Source organism: Sinocyclocheilus rhinocerous, unplaced genomic scaffold, assembly GCF_001515625.1.
Source record: "Sinocyclocheilus rhinocerous isolate Xijiao unplaced genomic scaffold, SAMN03320098_v1.1 scaffold334, whole genome shotgun sequence".
NCBI classification, from domain to species: domain Eukaryota; kingdom Metazoa; phylum Chordata; class Actinopteri; order Cypriniformes; family Cyprinidae; genus Sinocyclocheilus; species Sinocyclocheilus rhinocerous.
The window spans coordinates 1,671,231-1,691,186 of NW_015658500.1; the positions used below are offsets into that span (position 1 = coordinate 1,671,231).

Consider the following 19,956-nt stretch of genomic DNA (forward strand, 5'->3'; position numbering starts at 1 on the left):
TCCAAACAACATCAATCTTAATAACCACTATTAATCTTGTATTTAATCACTTATAATATATATATATTATTATTCATTAAGGCTGGAAGTGAAAAACGCCTTATATTCAGGTGTGCAAAATTATTAAGCAGGTTATCTTCTACAGATAAATCTCGAGATGGACTAAAAATGAACTCCCAAAACTTACATCTTTGCGAGACAAACATTTTCTCCACAAAACGCACCTTTGCGCGCTCAAAATATGATCTTTCGCGCGCAGAATTGCGGCAGAAATGTAATCCCATAGGCCTAAGTGTAAAATGCACGGCCCGCCACTGATAGTTTTACATGTCCTAACATTTTAAATGGTTCTGTGGTGTAATAAATTAATGTTTAAAAGCATAAATAATTGACAGGGTCTCCCAATTAATAATAGCTCATAAAACTACATGTATAGCAATAATACAATTTGAGAATGTTTTTAAAACATAAAATATATCTATATTCTCAAAAGTATTTCATGTCAACTACCCATTTAAACTATATAACCATCTAGTATGTAACTCTGCTTTGAATGCAATTTTTGCTCTCTGATAAAAGAGTAATGAAAAATAAATTTACAAAATGTCATTGTCCCAATGATACTATCAAGGTTTGTTTACTTTGGCAGCATGCTAGATAGAAGCTTATCAGCTCTGCACTTTTCTATTGTGAGCTGATTGGTTCTCTCCTCCACGACTTCTTCCAGATGACTGGCATATTTCTCCAGTTTGCTCACCATGTTGTCCAGGATGTTGGCATGGCTGGGAAATTGATAAAACAGCCCAGAGTAAAAAAAAAGAATATATTTAGGGGTGTCACGATCATTGGACAGACAGCTACATAAAACGTGCACCTTTCAGGACATGCCTGACGCAGTTGTCTCCTGATACTGGTGAATGGGGGTCTGTGGTCTGGGTTCTCACTCCAGCAGGCTTTTAGTAAAGGGATGAGACGTTCATCACAGATGTCAGCAGACAAGGTTGGTCTAAGGGGCTCGTCGCTCATGGGGGTTCTTAACTGCTTGATAATCTCTAATGAATAAAATACAAAAAAACTAAATAAAAAAACACACACACACACATTCTAAGAGGCCAAACCTAAAGGGATAGTTCACCCAAAAATGAAAAATTTGTCATTATTTACTCACCCTCATGTCGTTCTAAACCCGTAAGACCTTCGTTCATCTTCGGAACACAAATTAAGATATTTTTGATGGAATCTGAGAGCTCTCTGACCCTCCCATAGACACAAGTGCGTGTCTACATGGTGGCCAAGGGTGGCACCGGCCCCCCCTGAAATTTGGCTGGCCACCCCAGGTGCCCCCCCCCACCAGATGTCTCCTCCGCATCACCCTAGCGTAAATTGTGTATGCTGTTTTGTGTCAGCTGTGCCACGCAGATATGCTGTTTACGTCGTTTACGCTTTGATTTGAACGAAAACAACGTATCCGCGTGGCACAGCTGACACATTTACGTTCAGTGGATACTCTCCAAAATGGCGCTAGGGTGATGCGAAGGAGACGAATTGTTGAATAAAGTCGTTATTTCTTTTTCTTTTGCGCTTAAAAAGTATTCTCGTAGCTTCGTAAAATTACGGTTGAACCCCTGGTGTCACATGGATTATTTTACCGATGTCCTTGCTACATTTCTGGACCTTGATCGTGTAAGGACCCTTGCTGTCTATGGGAGGGTCAGAGAGCTCTCAGATTCCATCAACAATATCTTAATTTGTGTTCCGAAGATGAACGGAGGTCTTACGGGTTTGGAACAACATGAGGGGGAGTAATTAATGACAAAATTTTTGGGTGAACTATCCCTTTAGTCCAATTGGTTAATCAAAATGGAAAATTGGTTGCCATGGTGACAACCAGACTGATATATGTTATCAGTGAAATACAACAACACAGTCATTACCTTTTGGTTCCAGATGAACATCGTGATACGGACCCACCTCTGTACTGTACATCAGCTCTCGCATGATGATGGCAAAGCTAAAGACGTCTCCTTTCTGGGTCCCATTGAAAGGGTAGTACACCTCTCTCAAAAACTCAGGAGCAGTATAGTACATCTCTTCATAATTTGGATTCTCCAGTAGGATCAGTTTGTGTTTGGTACCATGTTTGAACTCCCACAGGCCAAAACCAGAGAGTTTGATCTGCAGCCTGCTGTCCACCAGACACATACTGGGCTTCAGATTTCCATGAGACTTCAGACTGCTCTTATGTATGTACTCCATGCCCTGTAGAGAACATACCACAATAAAAGGTCTTCTTCCAAATCAAGATTTTCCAAGTAGATATGCAAACTAGAAATCAAGATAATATGATGCACTAAACTAAAGGATATTACATTAAAACAACATACTCACATTAACTATGTCATAGGCAAAATACAATTTGAACATCCAGTCCAGCTCAATTTCACGGTTTCTGAGAACATCCTGATGTTTTAAAAGCAGAATAACAAATATACTGAGAGTCTGATGATGTGGACACATATGTTGAAATCATTTCAGTAATAAATATGTTTAATATATTTATACAGACTTTCAAATGGCTTTTCACAGTCTTTTAGAGGCAGCATAAATGCAGTACAACAGTTGGTCTTCTCTTTATATTGGACAACAATACTAAACAAAAAATGTGGTAACATAAAGTGCATCTTTAACTATACAATATGAAAAACCAGTCAGTAACTACACTAATATAAGTCTCACAGGTAGTTGTGAGCTGTATGCACTTAATTTATTAAAAAGTGCAATCTCATAACAGTAAGTTGTTCAGGAATTGAATTATACCAGTTGGAATGTACATTTTTATTCTACTAAAAATAATAAGAATCATAATAATCATTTGTTTGACAACTGAGTTGCACTGCTTGTGCATTATGTTGTTGATGTACTATAAGAAACATAAAAGTGATAGAAGTGATCAGAGTATTTTAATATGCTGTTCTGTTGTCATTAACAAACAGCTCCCCTGGTTAATCAGAGAAACATTCCACATCGGTGGAAGAAAAGATGTGCAAGAGCCGATTCCTGTATTTTTTTATTTTTTTTAAATTCATGAGCACTGAAGAAAGCATGGGCTGAAACGTCTGCTCTTTGGTCTGTTTTTAATACACTTTGTACTTTTGTCACTTTTGCATATGGACAATAAAAACTACATTTTTGAGAGACCTTTTTTGGTCTGATTGGAAAAAATATTTTCAGTGTGCGGACAAATTCAGCGACTTGTTGGACTAAAACGTATTTTTGTAAATTTAAATGCTTTCATTGAAACACTATTACTGAAAAAAATTGGTGTCAAAACAATTTTCACTCAGAAATTGTTAGTAAATTTCACAAAAAATGACAAAGGAATGGAAAGTAACAAATTGAATTAAACATAAAATGTATAAGTAGTAAAAGTGAAATAGTAATTTAATACTCCAATAATCTTTGTTGTATTTAGTGAAAGTGAAAGTGGCGTGTAGCCAAGTATGGGGAATTCGTGGTCTGCATTTAACCCATCCAAATGCGCACACATACACACACACACACACAGCAGTGAGTAGTGAACACACACACACCCGGAGCAGTGGGTAGCCATTTTTGCTGCGGCGCCTGGGGAACAGTTGCTCAAGGGTCTCACCTCAGTCGTGGTATTGAGGGTGGAGGAGAATGCTGGTTATTCACTCCCCCCACCTACAATCCCTGCCGGTACCGAGACTCAAACCCGTGACCTTTGGGTTACAGGTCCAACTCCACGATTGCCCAAATGCCCAATTTACAACTTTGAGAAATCTTTTTTTTTTTACAGTGTACTGTACACGCACCTTCAAGCTTCCTTTCTGGCAGTACTGCATGACAATACAGACATTTGGAGGCTCGATACACACACCGAAGAACTGTACTAGGTTCTCGTGTTTCATTTCTTTCAGCTACAGCAGGAATAAGCACAAGCATTAGAGTATTAGCAAAGTATTGGCCTGTGACTTGCTGAGGTAAAACTGAATCTCTAAAAATATCAGGAATTTACCATGTTGAACTCTGCGATGATCGATGGTTTCTTGATATCAGGAAGTATTTGATTTTTCAAATACTTTATGCCCACCTCGTTTCCCTGCACCATGAGCAAAGAGAGTGTGTTAGTTGAAATATTTGGGTTTAACATGCATTATGCATTATTTTCTAACATGTGATTCAGAATTTTTACCTGATAGAGTCCAATAGTAGTGTAGATGGCTTCTCTAGTACTACAGCTGTTGGTGGAGAGCATGGACGGAGAGCCACCACTACCACATTTGCTTGGTGTTGTGCTTACAGACAGTGTTTGCGTTCCCTGTAAAATCCACAATAATACTCTTTTTTTTTATGCGTTAATGTACTGTCATTAAAATATGATGGCATTTGCATAGTATATATGCAGTACAGTATGTCTGCATGTGCGAGTAGATGTTTTAAAGGCATTTTTGGCACTTTTTACTTGCCTTGCTAAAAAAAAAAAAAGACCAGCTCAGAGCTGTTTAGACCCCTATGCTGGTCAAGGCTGGTTTATGCTACATTCAGATTTTACCTCTACATTGATGGCACTGCTAGTTGGTTTGGTGCTGTATTAGACTATTATTGTTAAGCAAAAAAGAATAAAGAATACATAAATGAAAACATTTTTATTAACTGAAATAAGCATAAATACAAAGATTGATACTAAACTTAATTACATGTTCACCGTAAAACTAAATAGAACATATTCAACATTTTAATTAATAAATTAAATTTGAATGTCCAAAATTACTAAATTAAAATAAAAACGAAGAGTAAAATCTAAAAAAAAAAAAATAAATAATAAAAATAAAAATAAATCAATTTAAATGAAATGACAAGTTCATCTTACTTTGGGCTCTCTGAGGATAGTTATGTCGCTGTAGTTGATAAGCCACCAGTTGGACTCATCCAGGCGAGACTGTAGACGGGTCTTCTGTAGAGTCAACAAAGTGATCAAAGCCACTGCTGCCACTCCTAACACAGGCAAAGCCACCAGCAGAACCAGCAGAGATATCTCTGGAATCAAGTGACATCATGTGATGTCATTTCAAATACATAAAAAGAAAACTGTACTTATGTGTATTGAAATCTAGCAAAATCTAGAATTTAGCAATGTCCATTTACCATTGTCTAACCATTCACAGAGCTCATTATCAAAACCACAGGGCGGATTATCTAGTGGAGGTTTTCCATTTTGCCAAACAATGTTAGAAAACCTTGATGTGGGTCTGCAAAACAGGTATTTTTCATATAGTATAAGTCAGAGTTTCAGCACTGAATATCAGTAATGCTAACATATGCAATATTTTGGTCTTACTTGATCGTTTTCGAATTGCTGTCAAAGTCCAAAACAGACACAAATTTTGTGACAGTTTCTGTTTGTTGTAGGTCATATACTGAATAGTCAAGCTTCCTCTCTCCATATTCGTCAAAGTGAACCAGACCTGAAGCCCCTGTTGAAAAAAACAACACAAACAAACATTTTGGTTATTTGCAATCAATAGGAAAAATACAAACCTGTATAAGACAAAATTACCATAAAACCTAATGTTGGCCCTGTCCCTGAGCTTCTGGAGAATCTCTCGCCCGTGACGGATGTCTTTATCATTTTTGAAGGCTTCTTTAAGGCCCATGGCATAAAGTAGAACAGCGTCATGTAAATAGGCAGCGTAGGATCTGACCTAAAACATCAAATAGATCATATAACATTTATTAAAAGTTGATCAAATTAAGCGTCACAAATTTATTTTTATTTTTTTCATAAAATATTCTCACCTCTTTTTCTGAGGACAGGTTGCTGTAAAAAGGTGCCCCTTTTAATCTCTCATAAGCCTGCTCGAAGAAGTCATAGTAGTCATACCCTTCATAGGACTTCTGAGCGAGTACAAAAACCATGTCAAAAGCCTTCAGCACTGTTGTTTTATTTGCATCACCAACAGTCTTCCACAGGTTATCCTAATGAGGGAAAAGGTGAGAGTAGGTATCTGTTTAGGTAAATAAGAATTGTCACAATAGTAATCTGATTCAGTTCAAATACTTATACACATATCCACAAATGTCCACTAACTCAATACATGTCTGAATTACATACGTTGTTTTATTAATTACAGTGGCATCGGCTGTGTCCGACAGCTTAAGCAGCTGATTTGTTGCCTCGCTGCCCTATCAGGTAATGACTTTGCAGGCAGTGTTTGCACACAAAGTTACCTCCCAAAACTGATTTCGGATGGGCTTCTGAGGCAGCATAATAGTGTAAATCTTAATAGAGAGAGATAACTGAGCGCATATTTAATTACTACAACTCTAATTTCTGGCTAGAAAAATTACATCAAAAGTGGAAAAATGTACATTTACACACAAACTGACCATCGACCGTGTAGACGGCATCTTTATTTTTTTCAGCTCAATTGTCAGGCAATTGAATATACAGGATTGTGGCAGAGAAGGATACATCTCTGCTGACCTTTTTTTGTTTTGTTTACAAAAAGAATACACCAAAAAGGCATGTATCTCTAACTAGATATATAAAATACAGCAATGCATTGTAATGATATTTAGCATTTATCCATTTTTTTATTTTAAACCTTTAGAGAATATTTTTGCCATAATTTAAGCATTATATGTTATTCAGTTACTCACCACTCTGCCACTGACCTCAAACTGCTGAACCAGAAGGAAAACATACTCTCCATTCATTAGGCCTTGTTTCTGTGCTTCTATCATCAGAGACGTGGTGTCTTCAGCATTAGCGAGCACAACAACCACTAGAATGAACAGAATAACACTAACATTTTATAATCTCATAGAAACATTATTTAGGCTTAAGACTTACATGTTACGCATATAGTATGCAGAAGCTGTACATTGTTATCACGCAAGAGATTTCAGAACCTATTTGCAATCAAAGGACTGCCCAACATATCCTGCACTATAGGGAATAGGGCTTGAAAACAATGCACATTTTTCAGGGACTTTGATATTATAACAGTTAAAATGCAGATTAAGTTCACTCATTTTACGCCAACTAACAGCTTCAAGAGGAACAAGCTATGAGGGCATAAGGGCAAGATACATTTGTGATCTTACACGTTTACTCACTGAGGTGTAAACTCCACCCAGATATTGTAAAAGCTGAAAGATAAGTACTACTTATTGGCTCACCTCTTGCAACTTTAGAGATGATCTGCAAGTTTCTCTGTGCCAGTTTTGGGTCACTGGTATCAAACTTTATGCCAGCTGCCAATGTTACTTTTGCCCTGAGTTGTTGTTCCACAGACTTCCAAAAAGCATCAACACTGTCCCATGTGTTTCTATCTGCACCGCCTCCGATCATACCAACATTCTTCCATCCGAAGAATTCCAGTGTTTTAAGCAGGATTTCTCCAACCCTTTTAAGTGGAGGTACAATTTTTATATAGGTGTCATACACAAGAATGTTATCCATTTTTGGTGTCTGGCCAACAAAACCAAACATGGGAATGTTCCATGTGGATGCTATGAGCCCTGTGACCTGAAGGACATAAGCAAAAACTATTAATCTATTCAAAATGTGTATATATTTTAGAATTTTATATAATTATTTATATGTGCAGTGTGCAGATTTGATCATTTCAAGGAATGGACTATTTTAAAAGAATTTTGTCTGTTTTAAGGAATTATAAAACATCTGGTAAAATATTTAATACCAATATTAATTAATACATCTTTAATATGAATTAATAAAATATTTAATATTAATATTACTTAATATTTGCTATTTTTTTAATTAATGAAAATGAGAGAACGCAAAACGACTGCGAGTGAATGCAAAGTTTCTCTGAGAAATGCAAAACTTTTGTGAATGTAAAACCATTGAAATATATGCTATATTTTTATTCTCTCATCCTGTGCTTTTCCATTATGTCCCCTAATGGGCTCCTAAATGTAACTCTATTAAAATAATGGTTCACTCAGAAATTAAAATTCTGTCATCATACTCACTCTCCACTTGTTCCATTTTTTCCATACTATGAAAGTCAATGGAATTACCAACATTCTTCAAAATATATTTTGTGTTGAACAGCTGAAATTCATACAGGTTTGAAACAACTTGAGGCTGAGTAAATGATGACGGGACTTTAATTTTGGGTGAACTATCCCTTTAAGTGACTTCTTCATGATTTATTGACGTATTGCCAAAAACTAATCGCAATGGAAAGCGCGCGATATTGTGTATGTGATGGTTATTTAAGCTACTTCTGTTAATGAGCGTATTTAGCGATATATGAAAATACTAATACATTTTAAAATTTAGTAGCCTACTTAACGTTTGAAAACACTGTTGAAACATTGTTATACAATTTTTTTAGCTACTTGCGGGTGGGGTCTCAGTAGGCTAAGTCTTAATTAGCCATCCTATCCCCGTACATCTTACTCAGATTAAAAACTTAATAATAATAATAATAATTTACTGTTATCAAAACAATACACTTACTTCCGCCTCCTCAGGACAGGGTGGACCAAATAGCGCTGATACATTTTGTTTCATTACTTGATCGATGAATCCCTGAAGTGAACATTTTGCGTTACAGTCTGTGTCCATGTATACGACGTCAAAGTTGAAATTTCCACTCAGAGGTGGATTTGCGTTGATCTTGTCTATGGCAATCTGCATTGCAGACCCCAACCTAAGCAAACTGAAAGGGTAGGAAATGTTCCGAGGAGCTTGGAGGCCAACCGTAAGCGTATACTGGGTTGCTTTGTTGCAAATAACAGAGTTTGTAAGAGCTGAATAAGAAACAAAAATCAGCACCCACCATCGTGTGGCTCCACTTATGACTAAATCTAATCCTCCTGACATCCTACCTGCATAAAACTCACATTGATCGGCTTTCAGACATACAGGGGGATTTAAATACTCTTACCTTCCCTGGGGAAATTAATTCCAATCAAGGGGTTTCTCTGAAGAAAGAGAACTTAGCACCTGTCTGTAGTGCAGGTTTTGCACGTTCTCAGCCCATTTTCACTAGCATGACCATAAGAAATTCAGGCTCACAAATCATGCTGGGATAACATGTATCAATAGGTTTTAAACAAACTTGTTGAAGTTCATGCCAGCTCAAGTTCTGCTGCATATAAAGCAACAAAAATGTAAGAAAAATGGCTATGCACTGTATATATACTGTACACACACACACACACACACACACACACTGTATATATATATATATATGACATTTTATATTATAACTTTTAATTAATAATAATTTATTATGTATAATATATTTATAATTTTTAATTATAATTTAATGAATTAAATTATATTAAAATTGTTAACAAATTTTAAGCATTAACAAGTCAAAATTTGCATATTTAAATCACACACACACACACACACATATAATTTATATAAAAATTAAAATGGTACAATTTTAACATGAAAACACATATGTATGTAGATCTGTATTTTTGTGTGTATGTATCACTTCAAGTTTGACCTAAATTGACCAACTCTGACTTCAATCTACAAGCCTTGACAGCTCTCATTCTTTTAATTTCATTGTCTATTATCAGAACAGATTACAAAATTCAAAGGTGCTCACATCTTATCTGTCATTACAGTCAAATGTCAAAGTTCAGCTGGGATGTCCTTCCTAAACTGCTGTGATAATGATGCTGAGACAAATGAGGTTAGAAAACAGTTTGTGTTCGTAAGATCATGTTGTGTCATTCATGAGGCGGCTAATAGGAGGTGTGACATGAGTAGCCTAATGCTGTTCTCTTGCTAACAAGGGTTTTAGGTTCCCAGTGGCCTCCCTGATAGTCACTTTAAGCTGAGAAGCTGTAAATGATGGGTTGAATCAGCAAAATATCACTGCAAACCACCAGAGTAATATGTAAACATGATGAAAACCTGAGTATTTGAGTGGGAGCAACTTTTAATCCAGCTTTTACACTGCATGCGATTCAGTGTCACACTGACCAGCATAGGCAAATGTCATAGTCCACTTTTCATACTAGCACTGTGTAGTTTCACATTTGTATGTTTTTAGCATGCAGACATTAAAGCACATACTTGTGAATCTTGTGCAACGCACATTTACTTTACAGGATTTAGCTGTATAGCCATGATTCTGTTTATGTTCAGTCATTTGTATTATCAGGGAACAGATAGCAGCAATTGGTTCAAAGGTCACTCATGTGCTTGTTTTATTGGACCTGAGACCATGCCTTCCTTCTCAGTCTTCTTGTGGCTTCAGCAAACCTATGCAAAGGACTGCCTCGCAGGACTTTTTCTTCCAGTTCCATCACCTGACGGACAAACCGGACTCCTGCAGGTTATCCAGGTACTTGCTTCTAAAAATCTTTATTTGTTTAATTGCATATCCATATACCAATACATATAAAACATAACATTAGGCATAACACTAAGCAGTTAAATGATGATTATGGTGTGCTGATATAAATGTGCATTTGTTGTTATGCATGTTTAAAACAAAAACTGCATGATGCAGATGATTTTGTAAATTAAAAAACAGGACTATGTTTTGCAAACAAAACGGCCTTGTGTCCATAGAGGAAGTTGCATTCGTAAATCTTTTCTTAAATAACTTGATTTCTCAAAGAAAGTTTAAGTTTCCTTTATTAAAATTATCTTGTCATTGTGACTTGGGTCAGATGTTTTGGACAATGAGATGTTCTGATCAATAAATAAAATTACGCTTAATATATTAACATGGGTGTGAGTCTTTAAGCTCTGCTCAAATATATGCATAAAATGTATTATATATATAAAAGAACATTTCTTACTACTTAGAAGGGGTAGTGGATGCTCTGGAGGCGGAAAAGGGTTATAAAACCTTTGCTAGACTTTGGCCTCCATAAATGCATGGCTGGGTAGATAATGTAATCAAATCCAATAGCATTTATAATAGCCATGTGTGCAATACTGGAGATCATGTGGAACAGCAACAGGTGTTGAACGATAAAACCGGTATCACTGGAGAATGTTAAGAAGGAATTTCACTGAGAAAAAAAGCTTAATTTTGAGACATATTTTTCTTAATTGGACTGTATTGTGCTCTTTAACCTTTGAATGAACTTATGCACTCTAACCTTCACCCCCAAAGGTCATGCTGATATTTGTCTTCATCAGTACCTTCTAATCAGTGCAGCGTCAAAACAGCACTAATGTGATTACAGGGACCTTGAACTTCCTGTTTATTCGCCTATATAGATATGACCACATAAAAGTAAATTAAAATACTATGTTATGTATGAAACTGACCCTTCATGTTATTCTAGATTTTTTTTCAATATTGTTTAATTTTTTTTTTTTTTAGCAACTTCAGCAGATCCTGTACATTATGGAATTCTTGTTTGAGTTCCTGTTTACCCCGCTGTCCACTTCAGGACTGGTGTTTCTGTTTAGTCTCGCAGCTGTAGCTCTGGTCCATCTCAACACCAGGCCAAAACCACTGCAGCCACCCACAGACCTCAACCGACAGACTGTGGGTGTAGCGGTGAGTGTGATCTTTTGTCAGCTGTACGCAATATAATTTATTATGTTATAAATCAATCATTTGTCTTCTTAAAATGTCTTGTGAGTGATTTAGTCGGAACGTCCAGTTTTGTGAATAAATCTGCACATGCAGAAGTACTTAAGGAATTAGCATTGTGTTGTGACTTTTTAATAAGATTAGCATTTGGAATGTGCACTGAAACCCAACAGATAAACCAAAAAAGTATGAATAACTGTTCATGTAAGATACAAAGGTAGCAAAAGTATAAATTTGGTTAAACATAAATAAAATATAAACAATAAATAAAAACATTTTAAGGCTACTGATATGGCTGGTGCCCTCATATGAAAAATACAGTATATACAGTAATATTGTGCAATACTCTTACAATTCAAAATAACTGTTTTCTATTTCAATATATTTTAAAAGTAATTTATTCCTGTTATGGTAGAGCTGAATTTGCAGCAGTTGTTACTCCAGTCTTCAATGTCAAATAGTCTAATATGCTGATTTCTTGATGCTTAAGAAACATTTATTATTATTATTATTAATGTTGAAAGCGGTTGTTCTGCTCAATATTTTTGTGAAAACCATGATACATTTTTTTTCAAAAGAACAGCATTAAAAATATATATGTAGAATTTTTTGTGACAATGTAAAATAATTTACTGTCACTTTAGTCAGTTTAATGCATCCTTGCTGAGTAGAAGTATTACCGTAATTTCTTTCAAAAGAAAAATCTTACTGACCCCAAACTTTTGAATGGTAGTGTGTATACTGTACAATGTGTGTATATCACTTCATGGTGTTCTTGTGCATGATTTTTTATGGTTCTAAATGTCTTTTAGCAGTTCCGTGGTTTAATATTACTGGCAAATATTTATTTACAGGGTGGTGCTAGAAAAACAACACTCTTGAAAGATGACAACTTGATCTCGTACTTATATGAGGATGCCAAAACTCTATATGACGTTTTTCAAAGAGGACTACGTGTCTCAGGTGAGAAGTCATGAGGTCAAAATTTACAGTAACACGGAATGCTGACATTAATTTGAAATGAAATCAAGTCCTATTTTCATGCTAGCTATGTTTGTCGACATCTCTGGTGCATCTAATCTTTAGTCACACATGATTAGTCTGTGAGATATTTAATCTGTACCGTTGCAGGAAATGGACCGTGCTTGGGGTACAGAAAGAAGGGGCAACCTTATCAATGGCTTAAATACAAACAGGTATTTGTACCAACCACAAACATAATTTTGAGCTCAAAAGTGAGGACAGCTGAGGTCTTTGTTTCAGTGCTTGCCTCTGATTGTCTCAGGTTTCAGACAGAGCTGAATTCTTGGGGTCCGGAATTATCCATCACGGTCAGAAGCCATCGCAAGAATCATTTATTGGCATCTTCGCCCAGAACCGGCCAGAGGTGACATAATAAGCCTAAATGTCAATCACAATCGATACTGATATATCAGTCTTAATTTTCCCACTAAAAATATCTAAACATCCTTTAAACAAGATAAAAATGGCTGAAAATATTAAGGCTTGTTAATTTTTCTTACTCAATTTAGATTTTTTTTCTTCCTGTTTTAAGCATAGATATAATACAATTTAGTGCTATTTATGCATTAAACAAATACAAAACATACAGTATGTGGCAAATTTATACCCAATAAGACGAGGCTATTTAAATATATCTTAATGCACTAGTGATGATCCAGTGTACTGTACATATACTAACCTCTCTTCCCTCTTTTCAGTGGATTATCGCTGAACTGGCCTGCTATACCTATTCCATGGTGGCAGTGCCTCTTTACGACACCTTGGGACCTGAGGCTCTTGTGTTCATCATTAATCGAGGTACTTAAGCCTGCTTGCTTGCATGCTTCATTAGAGGTGTTGGTCAGAGCAGCTTTAGTGATCACACCTGCTGAACTCGGCTGACTTATAATCCTTCGGAAGATGACGACTTTATTGTTTGAGTGACCTCAGTGATCTTGCTACTTCTACCTCCAGAGTTCAAGCTGCTTTGCTTACTTTCACATAATCATATAACTCTTTTTCTAGTTCTCTAACTAATGACTGATATTATAATTAAAGGTGAAGTGTGTCATTTTTTGATGTTGAAATACTTCTCCTATGGCAGTTTAATATGCACAGACAACTACTGTAAGCCATTCTTAGGTTCATTTTGTGAAAATACTGAGGCTAAGTGGAGCAGAGCTATTGAAACATTGCCGTGTTTGTTTCAATGTTCCGACACGTCAGCTTCTGGCTCAGCCAATGAGATGAGTTTGGGGTGGGACTATATGTTTAAAGGAAGGTTGGGGATGTTTGGGGGAATCTGCTTGAAAACATTATGAGCTCCGTTTGGTGACACTAGTTGCAAATTACACACATCATCTTTAATTTAATCATTAATTAGGATATTGCTATATTATTGCTGCATGCAGTATACATTTCCATTCAAAGGTTTGGGGTGGGTAGTATATTTTAATGTTTTTGAAAGGAGTCTCTTATGCTCACCAAGGCTTTATGTATTTGATGGAAAATACAGTAATACTGTGAAATATTATCACAATTTAAAATAAATATTTTCCTTTTTTTAAATATCTTTTAAAGTGCAATTTATTCCTGTGGTGGCAACAAGAGCCCCAGATCCTTCAGAAATCATTCTAATATAGTGATTTGGTGCTCAAGAAACATTTCTCGTATTCATCAATGTTGAAAACAGTGCTGTTACTGTTTTTCAGGATTATTTGATGAATAGAAAGTTTAAAAGAACGGAACTGGTTTGAATTAGAAATATTTTTAACATTATAAATATCTTTACTGTCACTTTTGATCAAATCAACCTTGTTGAAAGTATTCATTTCTTTAAAAAAAAAGAAAACTATATTGACTCCAGACTTTTGAACAGTAGTGTAATATCTTTATCTTTATGCTTACCATATAACTTCTTCATTTAACATATTTAATTTAAGGTATTATTTAGTGTTAATACCACAGTGATTTTGTGCTACATCTTATTGGACCTTTATAAGCACTTTATTTATCTGTGCAGCAAAGATATCCACAGTGATATGCGATAAGCAGGATAAGACAGAAACGCTGCTGGATAACTGTGAGAAAAACCTCACACCTGTCTTGAAAACCATCATTCTCATGGACCCCTATGATTCTGCATTGATTGATAGAGGCTCTAAGAGTGGTGTGGAAGTCCTGTCCATGAAAGATGTAGAGGTACACTGACAGCGCTATATGATAAGTAATAAATAATAAAACAATAATACAAAATATTAAAGGCTCTGATATCTTTCAAAGTTGCAGAACAGAATATATATTTAAAAACATCTGCATGCTTTTTTTAGGCCTTGGGAAAGAACAACCATCACAGGCCTGTTGTGAGTAATTGGTTAATGATGAATTGCAATGTTTTTTTAGCAAATAGTATTTATCAATGTATTTGACAAACTCAGTGTGCTTTGATTTTTTTTCCAGCCACCAAAACCAGAAGACCTAAACATTATTTGCTTTACCAGTGGAACCACAGGTAAGTGTGATGTAATCTATTCTATTCTGCTTCAAGACCACAAAAAAACTGCAGGCCACATTTATATCTGTGAAGTCAATGCTGCTCCACCTTAAGTGAATTCTGTGGTGTTCTATGTGTAGAAGCTTTAATTGGGAATTCTCTGCTTCAGGGGATCCAAAGGGAGCCATGCTGACCCATGAAAATGTGGTTGCAGATGCAGCCGGCGTGGTTAAGACCTTTGAGGTGCTGTATGTGTGATGGCTACATGATTTTTACAAAGTCTCTATGGGTGTGTAGAATTTTAATGTTGGATGCCAAACCGATGTTTCTTCAGAGCGTCTTTGTGCCCGTTCCATCCGACGTGTCCATCTCGTTTTTGCCGCTGGCGCACATGTTTGAAAGAGTTGTACAGGTAAGCCGCTTTTTCATGTCCGATGCTCACCATCATCTTTAATGAAACATTGCTGAAGGCCTTTCAAATTTTCAATGTCATGTACTAGAATCTTTTATAAATCACATTTCTTTTTCAGAAGAAGAACACTGACTGAAGTCATGCTTGCTTGTTCTTATTTATGTGTATCAGACAGTGCTGTACAGTGTCGGGGGAAGAGTCGGGTTTTTCCAAGGTGATATCAGACTTCTACCAGACGACATGAAAGCCCTGCAGCCTACTGTATTCCCAGTGGTTCCTCGTCTTCTGAATCGTGTTTACGACAAGGTATGAAACTACACACACAGTCACTGTTGGGGCCGTTGCCTAATTCACATGGCTTGTTGTCATTTTTTATAGATGGGCCTCTATGCATTCTCTCAATAGTGTGTGTATGTAATGATAAAGGTAAGATTTAGACAAGATTTTTTATATTTTATATTTTGTTTATATACAACAAGCAATGTTCTCTCTAGAATGAATGCGGAATAGCAACACTTTCAGTCTGTCAGGGTTTTGTAGCATTAGTTGTGGAGAATTTTTAGTGACGCTTTCTGCAGCTCACATTACACCAGTAAGCGGCGACAAGTGACTGTCAAGTGACTTATCATTGAATACATTTATTCAACCTATTAGTTCATCAGGAATGAAACTAGTAATTTTTTTTTTTACAAGTGAGTCATTGAATTGTTCATTCAACCGATTTTTTCAAAAACTGTGATTTATTCAAGGATAAGATACCACTATGGTGCGTTGCTCTGATGCTTGATGGTTGATTATGCTGTGCCTGGGAATAACTGGGAATATTTTTGTCTAAATTAAGTTATTTAATTTTAACTTCTTGTTTATTATAATTTATAATTATCTGTATCAGCACAGCTGTGATTACTTTGCGGTACTCGGATTAGTGGGCGGAGTTACAAAGCATAACACAGTAGTAATATAAACCAGCCAATCAACAAAATGTTCTGTAGCTCATCGTTTGTCACAGTGTCAAAACTCAGACTTATATTAAAGAGGTTTGATTCACATCCATAGCACAAACATGTGGGATGATTTACCCACCAATGTTTAACACTTACGAGTTTGTTAAATATGCATTTACACACAGAGCACCAACAAATAGCTCTATAAGCCTTTTATTGTTCGCTTTCTGCTGCCTTCCAGGTTCATAGTGGAGCTCAGACTCCATTTAAGAAATGGCTTCTGAACTTTGCCATTGAGAAGAAATGTGCAGAGGTCAAGCAGGGCATTATCAGGAATGACAGCATATGGGACAAACTTATCTTTCACAAAGTGCAGGTATCCCCAACAGACCAGATGGGAGGGTTTTTGAATTTGTTGGGGAAGAGTGGTGCTCCTGTGAGGAATGGTTCTGGAAAAGTTTTGAATTGTCTTCTGCAGGAATCTCTGGGGGGCCGCGTCAGGGTGATGGTGACGGGGGCTGCTCCCATTTCTCCAACTGTGCTCACTTTTCTCCGGGCAAGCCTCGGGTGCCAGGTAAGGAATGAAGAAATGGGAGTATAACACCAAAATTGATGAAATATATTGCTTCTGTTTTGGCTTATAAAAGACAATGTGATGCAGTGGTGCTTTACTGTGTACTTAATAAACATGCCCACTGTCAAAGCAGGGTGTGTATGTATGTGTATTGATCTGGTGTCACAGTGACCCAGTGCTGACCCCTTTATCATTGGCCTGCTTCCAGATATTCGAGGCATATGGCCAGACAGAGTGCACTGCGGCCTGCTCTTTCACTATACCGGGAGACTGGCATACTAGTGGGTTCCTGTAACTGAAAATCATGTTTTGTGTGTGTGTGTGTGTGTGTGTGAAACAACACATAGCACTGACTTATTTCATATACTGTTGATTTCAGGTCATGTTGGAGTTCCTATTCCATGTAATATTGTCAAACTTGTTGATGTGGAGGAAATGAATTACTTTGCATCCAACGGTGAAGGAGAGGTAATGGAACATCATTTTCTAAACCATATACCAAAATGTCATTGAAACGTCTTATAGCTTTGGTGTTTCATTTTAGGTTTGTGTCAAAGGGAAGAATGTGTTTCGTGGATATCTCAATGACCCAGAAAAGACAGCAGAGGCTTTGGACAAAGATGGATGGCTGCACACTGGAGATATCGGCAAATGGCTGCCTGTGAGATCCCTTGTGTATAATGAAATATGACAATATTTTACAGTTACATTTGAATTCATTTTTTAGGATTCTCTTTCTTTAATAATGCACCTTAGAAGGAAGGAGATGTATAGGCCTATTGTGTTGTGATATCAGCAGGCAGCCAAGGACCCAAAATCACAAAACTCAAAGCTGAATACAATACGTGCATGATCTTTAGCTCCAAAATGAGGAAGAGGCTTAATATTCTTGTGTTTAAATAATATAATGGTAATAAACTCCAAGAAACAAGCTCATGACCCTGTTTCCCCCAAAATACATTAATATATCGTACACTACCATTCAAAAGTTTGGGTTGGGTCAGTAAGAATTTTTTTTAAAGAAATGAATACTTTCATTCAGCAAGGATGCATTAAATTGATCAAAAGTAACAGTAAAGACATTTATGATGTTTCAAAATATTTCTATAAGATTTCATGGTTTCCACAAAATATTAAGCACCACAACTGTTTTCAAGTGTGATAATGTTTCTTGAGCACCAAATCATCATATTAGAATGATTTCTGAAGGATCATATGACACTAAAAGTCTGGAGTAATGGCTGCAGAAATTTCAGCTTTGCCATCACAGGAATAAAAGACATTTTAAAATATATACAAATAGAAAACATTTAGTTTAAATTCACATTATTACAGTATTTTTGATCAAATAAATGCAGCCTTAGTGAGCATAAGAGACGTCTTTGAAAAACATTTAAAAAATCATGACAAAATCGAGACCTCAAATTAATATGGTGGTGTATTTGTAAGAAATAGAGTGAAAGGTAACAGTTATGTTTATGGAAGTTATATTTTGTTCAATTTACCAGAGTGGAGTGCTGAAGATCATCGACAGGAAGAAAAACATCTTCAAACTGGCTCAAGGTGAATACATTGCACCAGAAAAGATTGAAAACGTTTACATTCGGAGCGCTCCAGTCGCCCAAGTGTTTGTGCATGGTGACAGTTTACAGGTGAAATTAATATGAATTCCTTGCTATTTCTGATGATAAAAATTCTGGTTTTACATTTTGAAGTTTATTATTATGTAGCCTAATATCTTCAATTGAATGCGTCCAGTCCTCTTTGGTGGCCATAGTGGTGCCAGACCCTGAAGTATTGCCAGGTTTTGCAGAAATACTGGGAGTGAAAGGTTCACTAGAGGAGCTTTGTAAAAACCAGGTACGCTGTATTTACATACTTTACCTTCGAAAATACGGGCATGCAACCCTTATGAAAAAATTCACTCTGAAGGATGTCTGCTAGTTTACTTGTGTGACATTTACAAAATAGTTACGTATTAAGTTTTGCTCAATAATCTTCATTATTTTGTAGGAAATAAAGAAAGCAATCATCTCTGACCTCAACAAGCTGGGGCGTGCAGCAGGGCTGAAGTCATTTGAACAAGTAAGCACTTTTATGATCCAGTAGGCTATTATTAGCATATATTACTGTTAAAGGAATAGTTCTCCCAAAAATGAAAATCTGCTGAAAATGGATCCTTGGCAGTGAATGGGTGCTGTCAGCAGTCCAAACAACTGATAAAAACTTCACAATAATCCACAATAACTCCATTTGATCAATTAATGTCTTGTGAAGCAAAAAGCTACGTTTTTGTAATCCATCAAGACTGAAGATATATGCACAGATCAAGCACTGTTTACAAGTGAAAACAGTCCAAAATGATTATGAACAAATAAGTCGTTGGATTTTGATGCATTGTGTGGTTTTCTTTTCATTTAATTGAACGTCTAATATAGTTATGTTCTCTTTTCAAGGTAAAAGACCTGTACCTGCATCCCGACATGTTCACTATAGAAAACGGTCTCCTCACTCCAACACTGAAAGCCAAACGGGCAGATCTCACTAAATTCTTTAAAGTTCAGATTGAGAGTCTTTATGCTAACATGTAGTGCATTAAAAGAATGCTGAGGATAGCCTGCGGTGTGACCATGTATTTATGAGTGCTGTTTGTGTTGTGATGTTTTTCTATATTTGCTCAAAGATTCAATATTTTGTAAGCACTGTATCAGCCTTAACTGCATGTATTAATCTGTGCCCAAGAGACTCTCATTGTCAGTCAAAAAGACATATTCTTCGTCTAGATATATTATTATAAAACACATGTACGAACAGCCTTAAAAGATTTAATGAATACCAAAGAATGTTCATTTTTTAATTTAATTTCCAAGGACGAAAATGTGAAACATTAATGTCAATGTCAATACATCAATTAAATAAACAATTATATTTACATATAGGTGCTCTGT

The 19,956-nt window shown here is 36.2% G+C and overlaps 2 protein-coding genes across 2 annotated transcripts in view; one reads left to right on the forward strand and one right to left on the reverse strand.

The window, feature by feature from the left end:
• LOC107722192 (guanylate cyclase 2G-like) overlaps positions 1-8,884 on the reverse strand; it is an 11,674-nt gene extending 2,790 nt beyond the window's left edge. Inside the window, exons 1-15 of the mRNA XM_016530447.1 lie at positions 8,519-8,884; positions 7,207-7,555; positions 6,700-6,809; positions 5,821-6,000; positions 5,582-5,726; positions 5,363-5,498; positions 5,170-5,273; positions 4,895-5,061; positions 4,217-4,342; positions 4,040-4,123; positions 3,837-3,941; positions 2,389-2,460; positions 1,935-2,259; positions 875-1,052; positions 642-782 (exon numbers count right to left, since the gene is read on the reverse strand). Coding sequence (XP_016385933.1) covers positions 642-782; positions 875-1,052; positions 1,935-2,259; positions 2,389-2,460; positions 3,837-3,941; positions 4,040-4,123; positions 4,217-4,342; positions 4,895-5,061; positions 5,170-5,273; positions 5,363-5,498; positions 5,582-5,726; positions 5,821-6,000; positions 6,700-6,809; positions 7,207-7,555; positions 8,519-8,884 — 2,588 coding nt within the window. The remainder of the gene's footprint in view (positions 1-641; positions 783-874; positions 1,053-1,934; positions 2,260-2,388; positions 2,461-3,836; positions 3,942-4,039; positions 4,124-4,216; positions 4,343-4,894; positions 5,062-5,169; positions 5,274-5,362; positions 5,499-5,581; positions 5,727-5,820; positions 6,001-6,699; positions 6,810-7,206; positions 7,556-8,518) is intronic.
• Positions 8,885-10,299: 1,415 nt separating this feature from the next.
• On the forward strand, positions 10,300-19,956 carry LOC107722228 (long-chain-fatty-acid--CoA ligase 5-like). Its single transcript, XM_016530508.1, has 21 exons — positions 10,300-10,370; positions 11,367-11,546; positions 12,437-12,545; positions 12,714-12,778; positions 12,868-12,969; positions 13,304-13,403; positions 14,608-14,786; positions 14,915-14,947; positions 15,045-15,096; positions 15,248-15,321; positions 15,413-15,490; positions 15,662-15,796; positions 16,676-16,810; positions 16,913-17,008; positions 17,217-17,289; positions 17,388-17,476; positions 17,553-17,669; positions 18,517-18,660; positions 18,767-18,868; positions 19,022-19,093; positions 19,465-19,956. Exons 2-21 carry the CDS (start codon positions 11,391-11,393, stop codon positions 19,597-19,599), a joined length of 2,046 nt encoding a protein of 681 aa, XP_016385994.1. The 5' UTR covers positions 10,300-10,370; positions 11,367-11,390; the 3' UTR covers positions 19,600-19,956.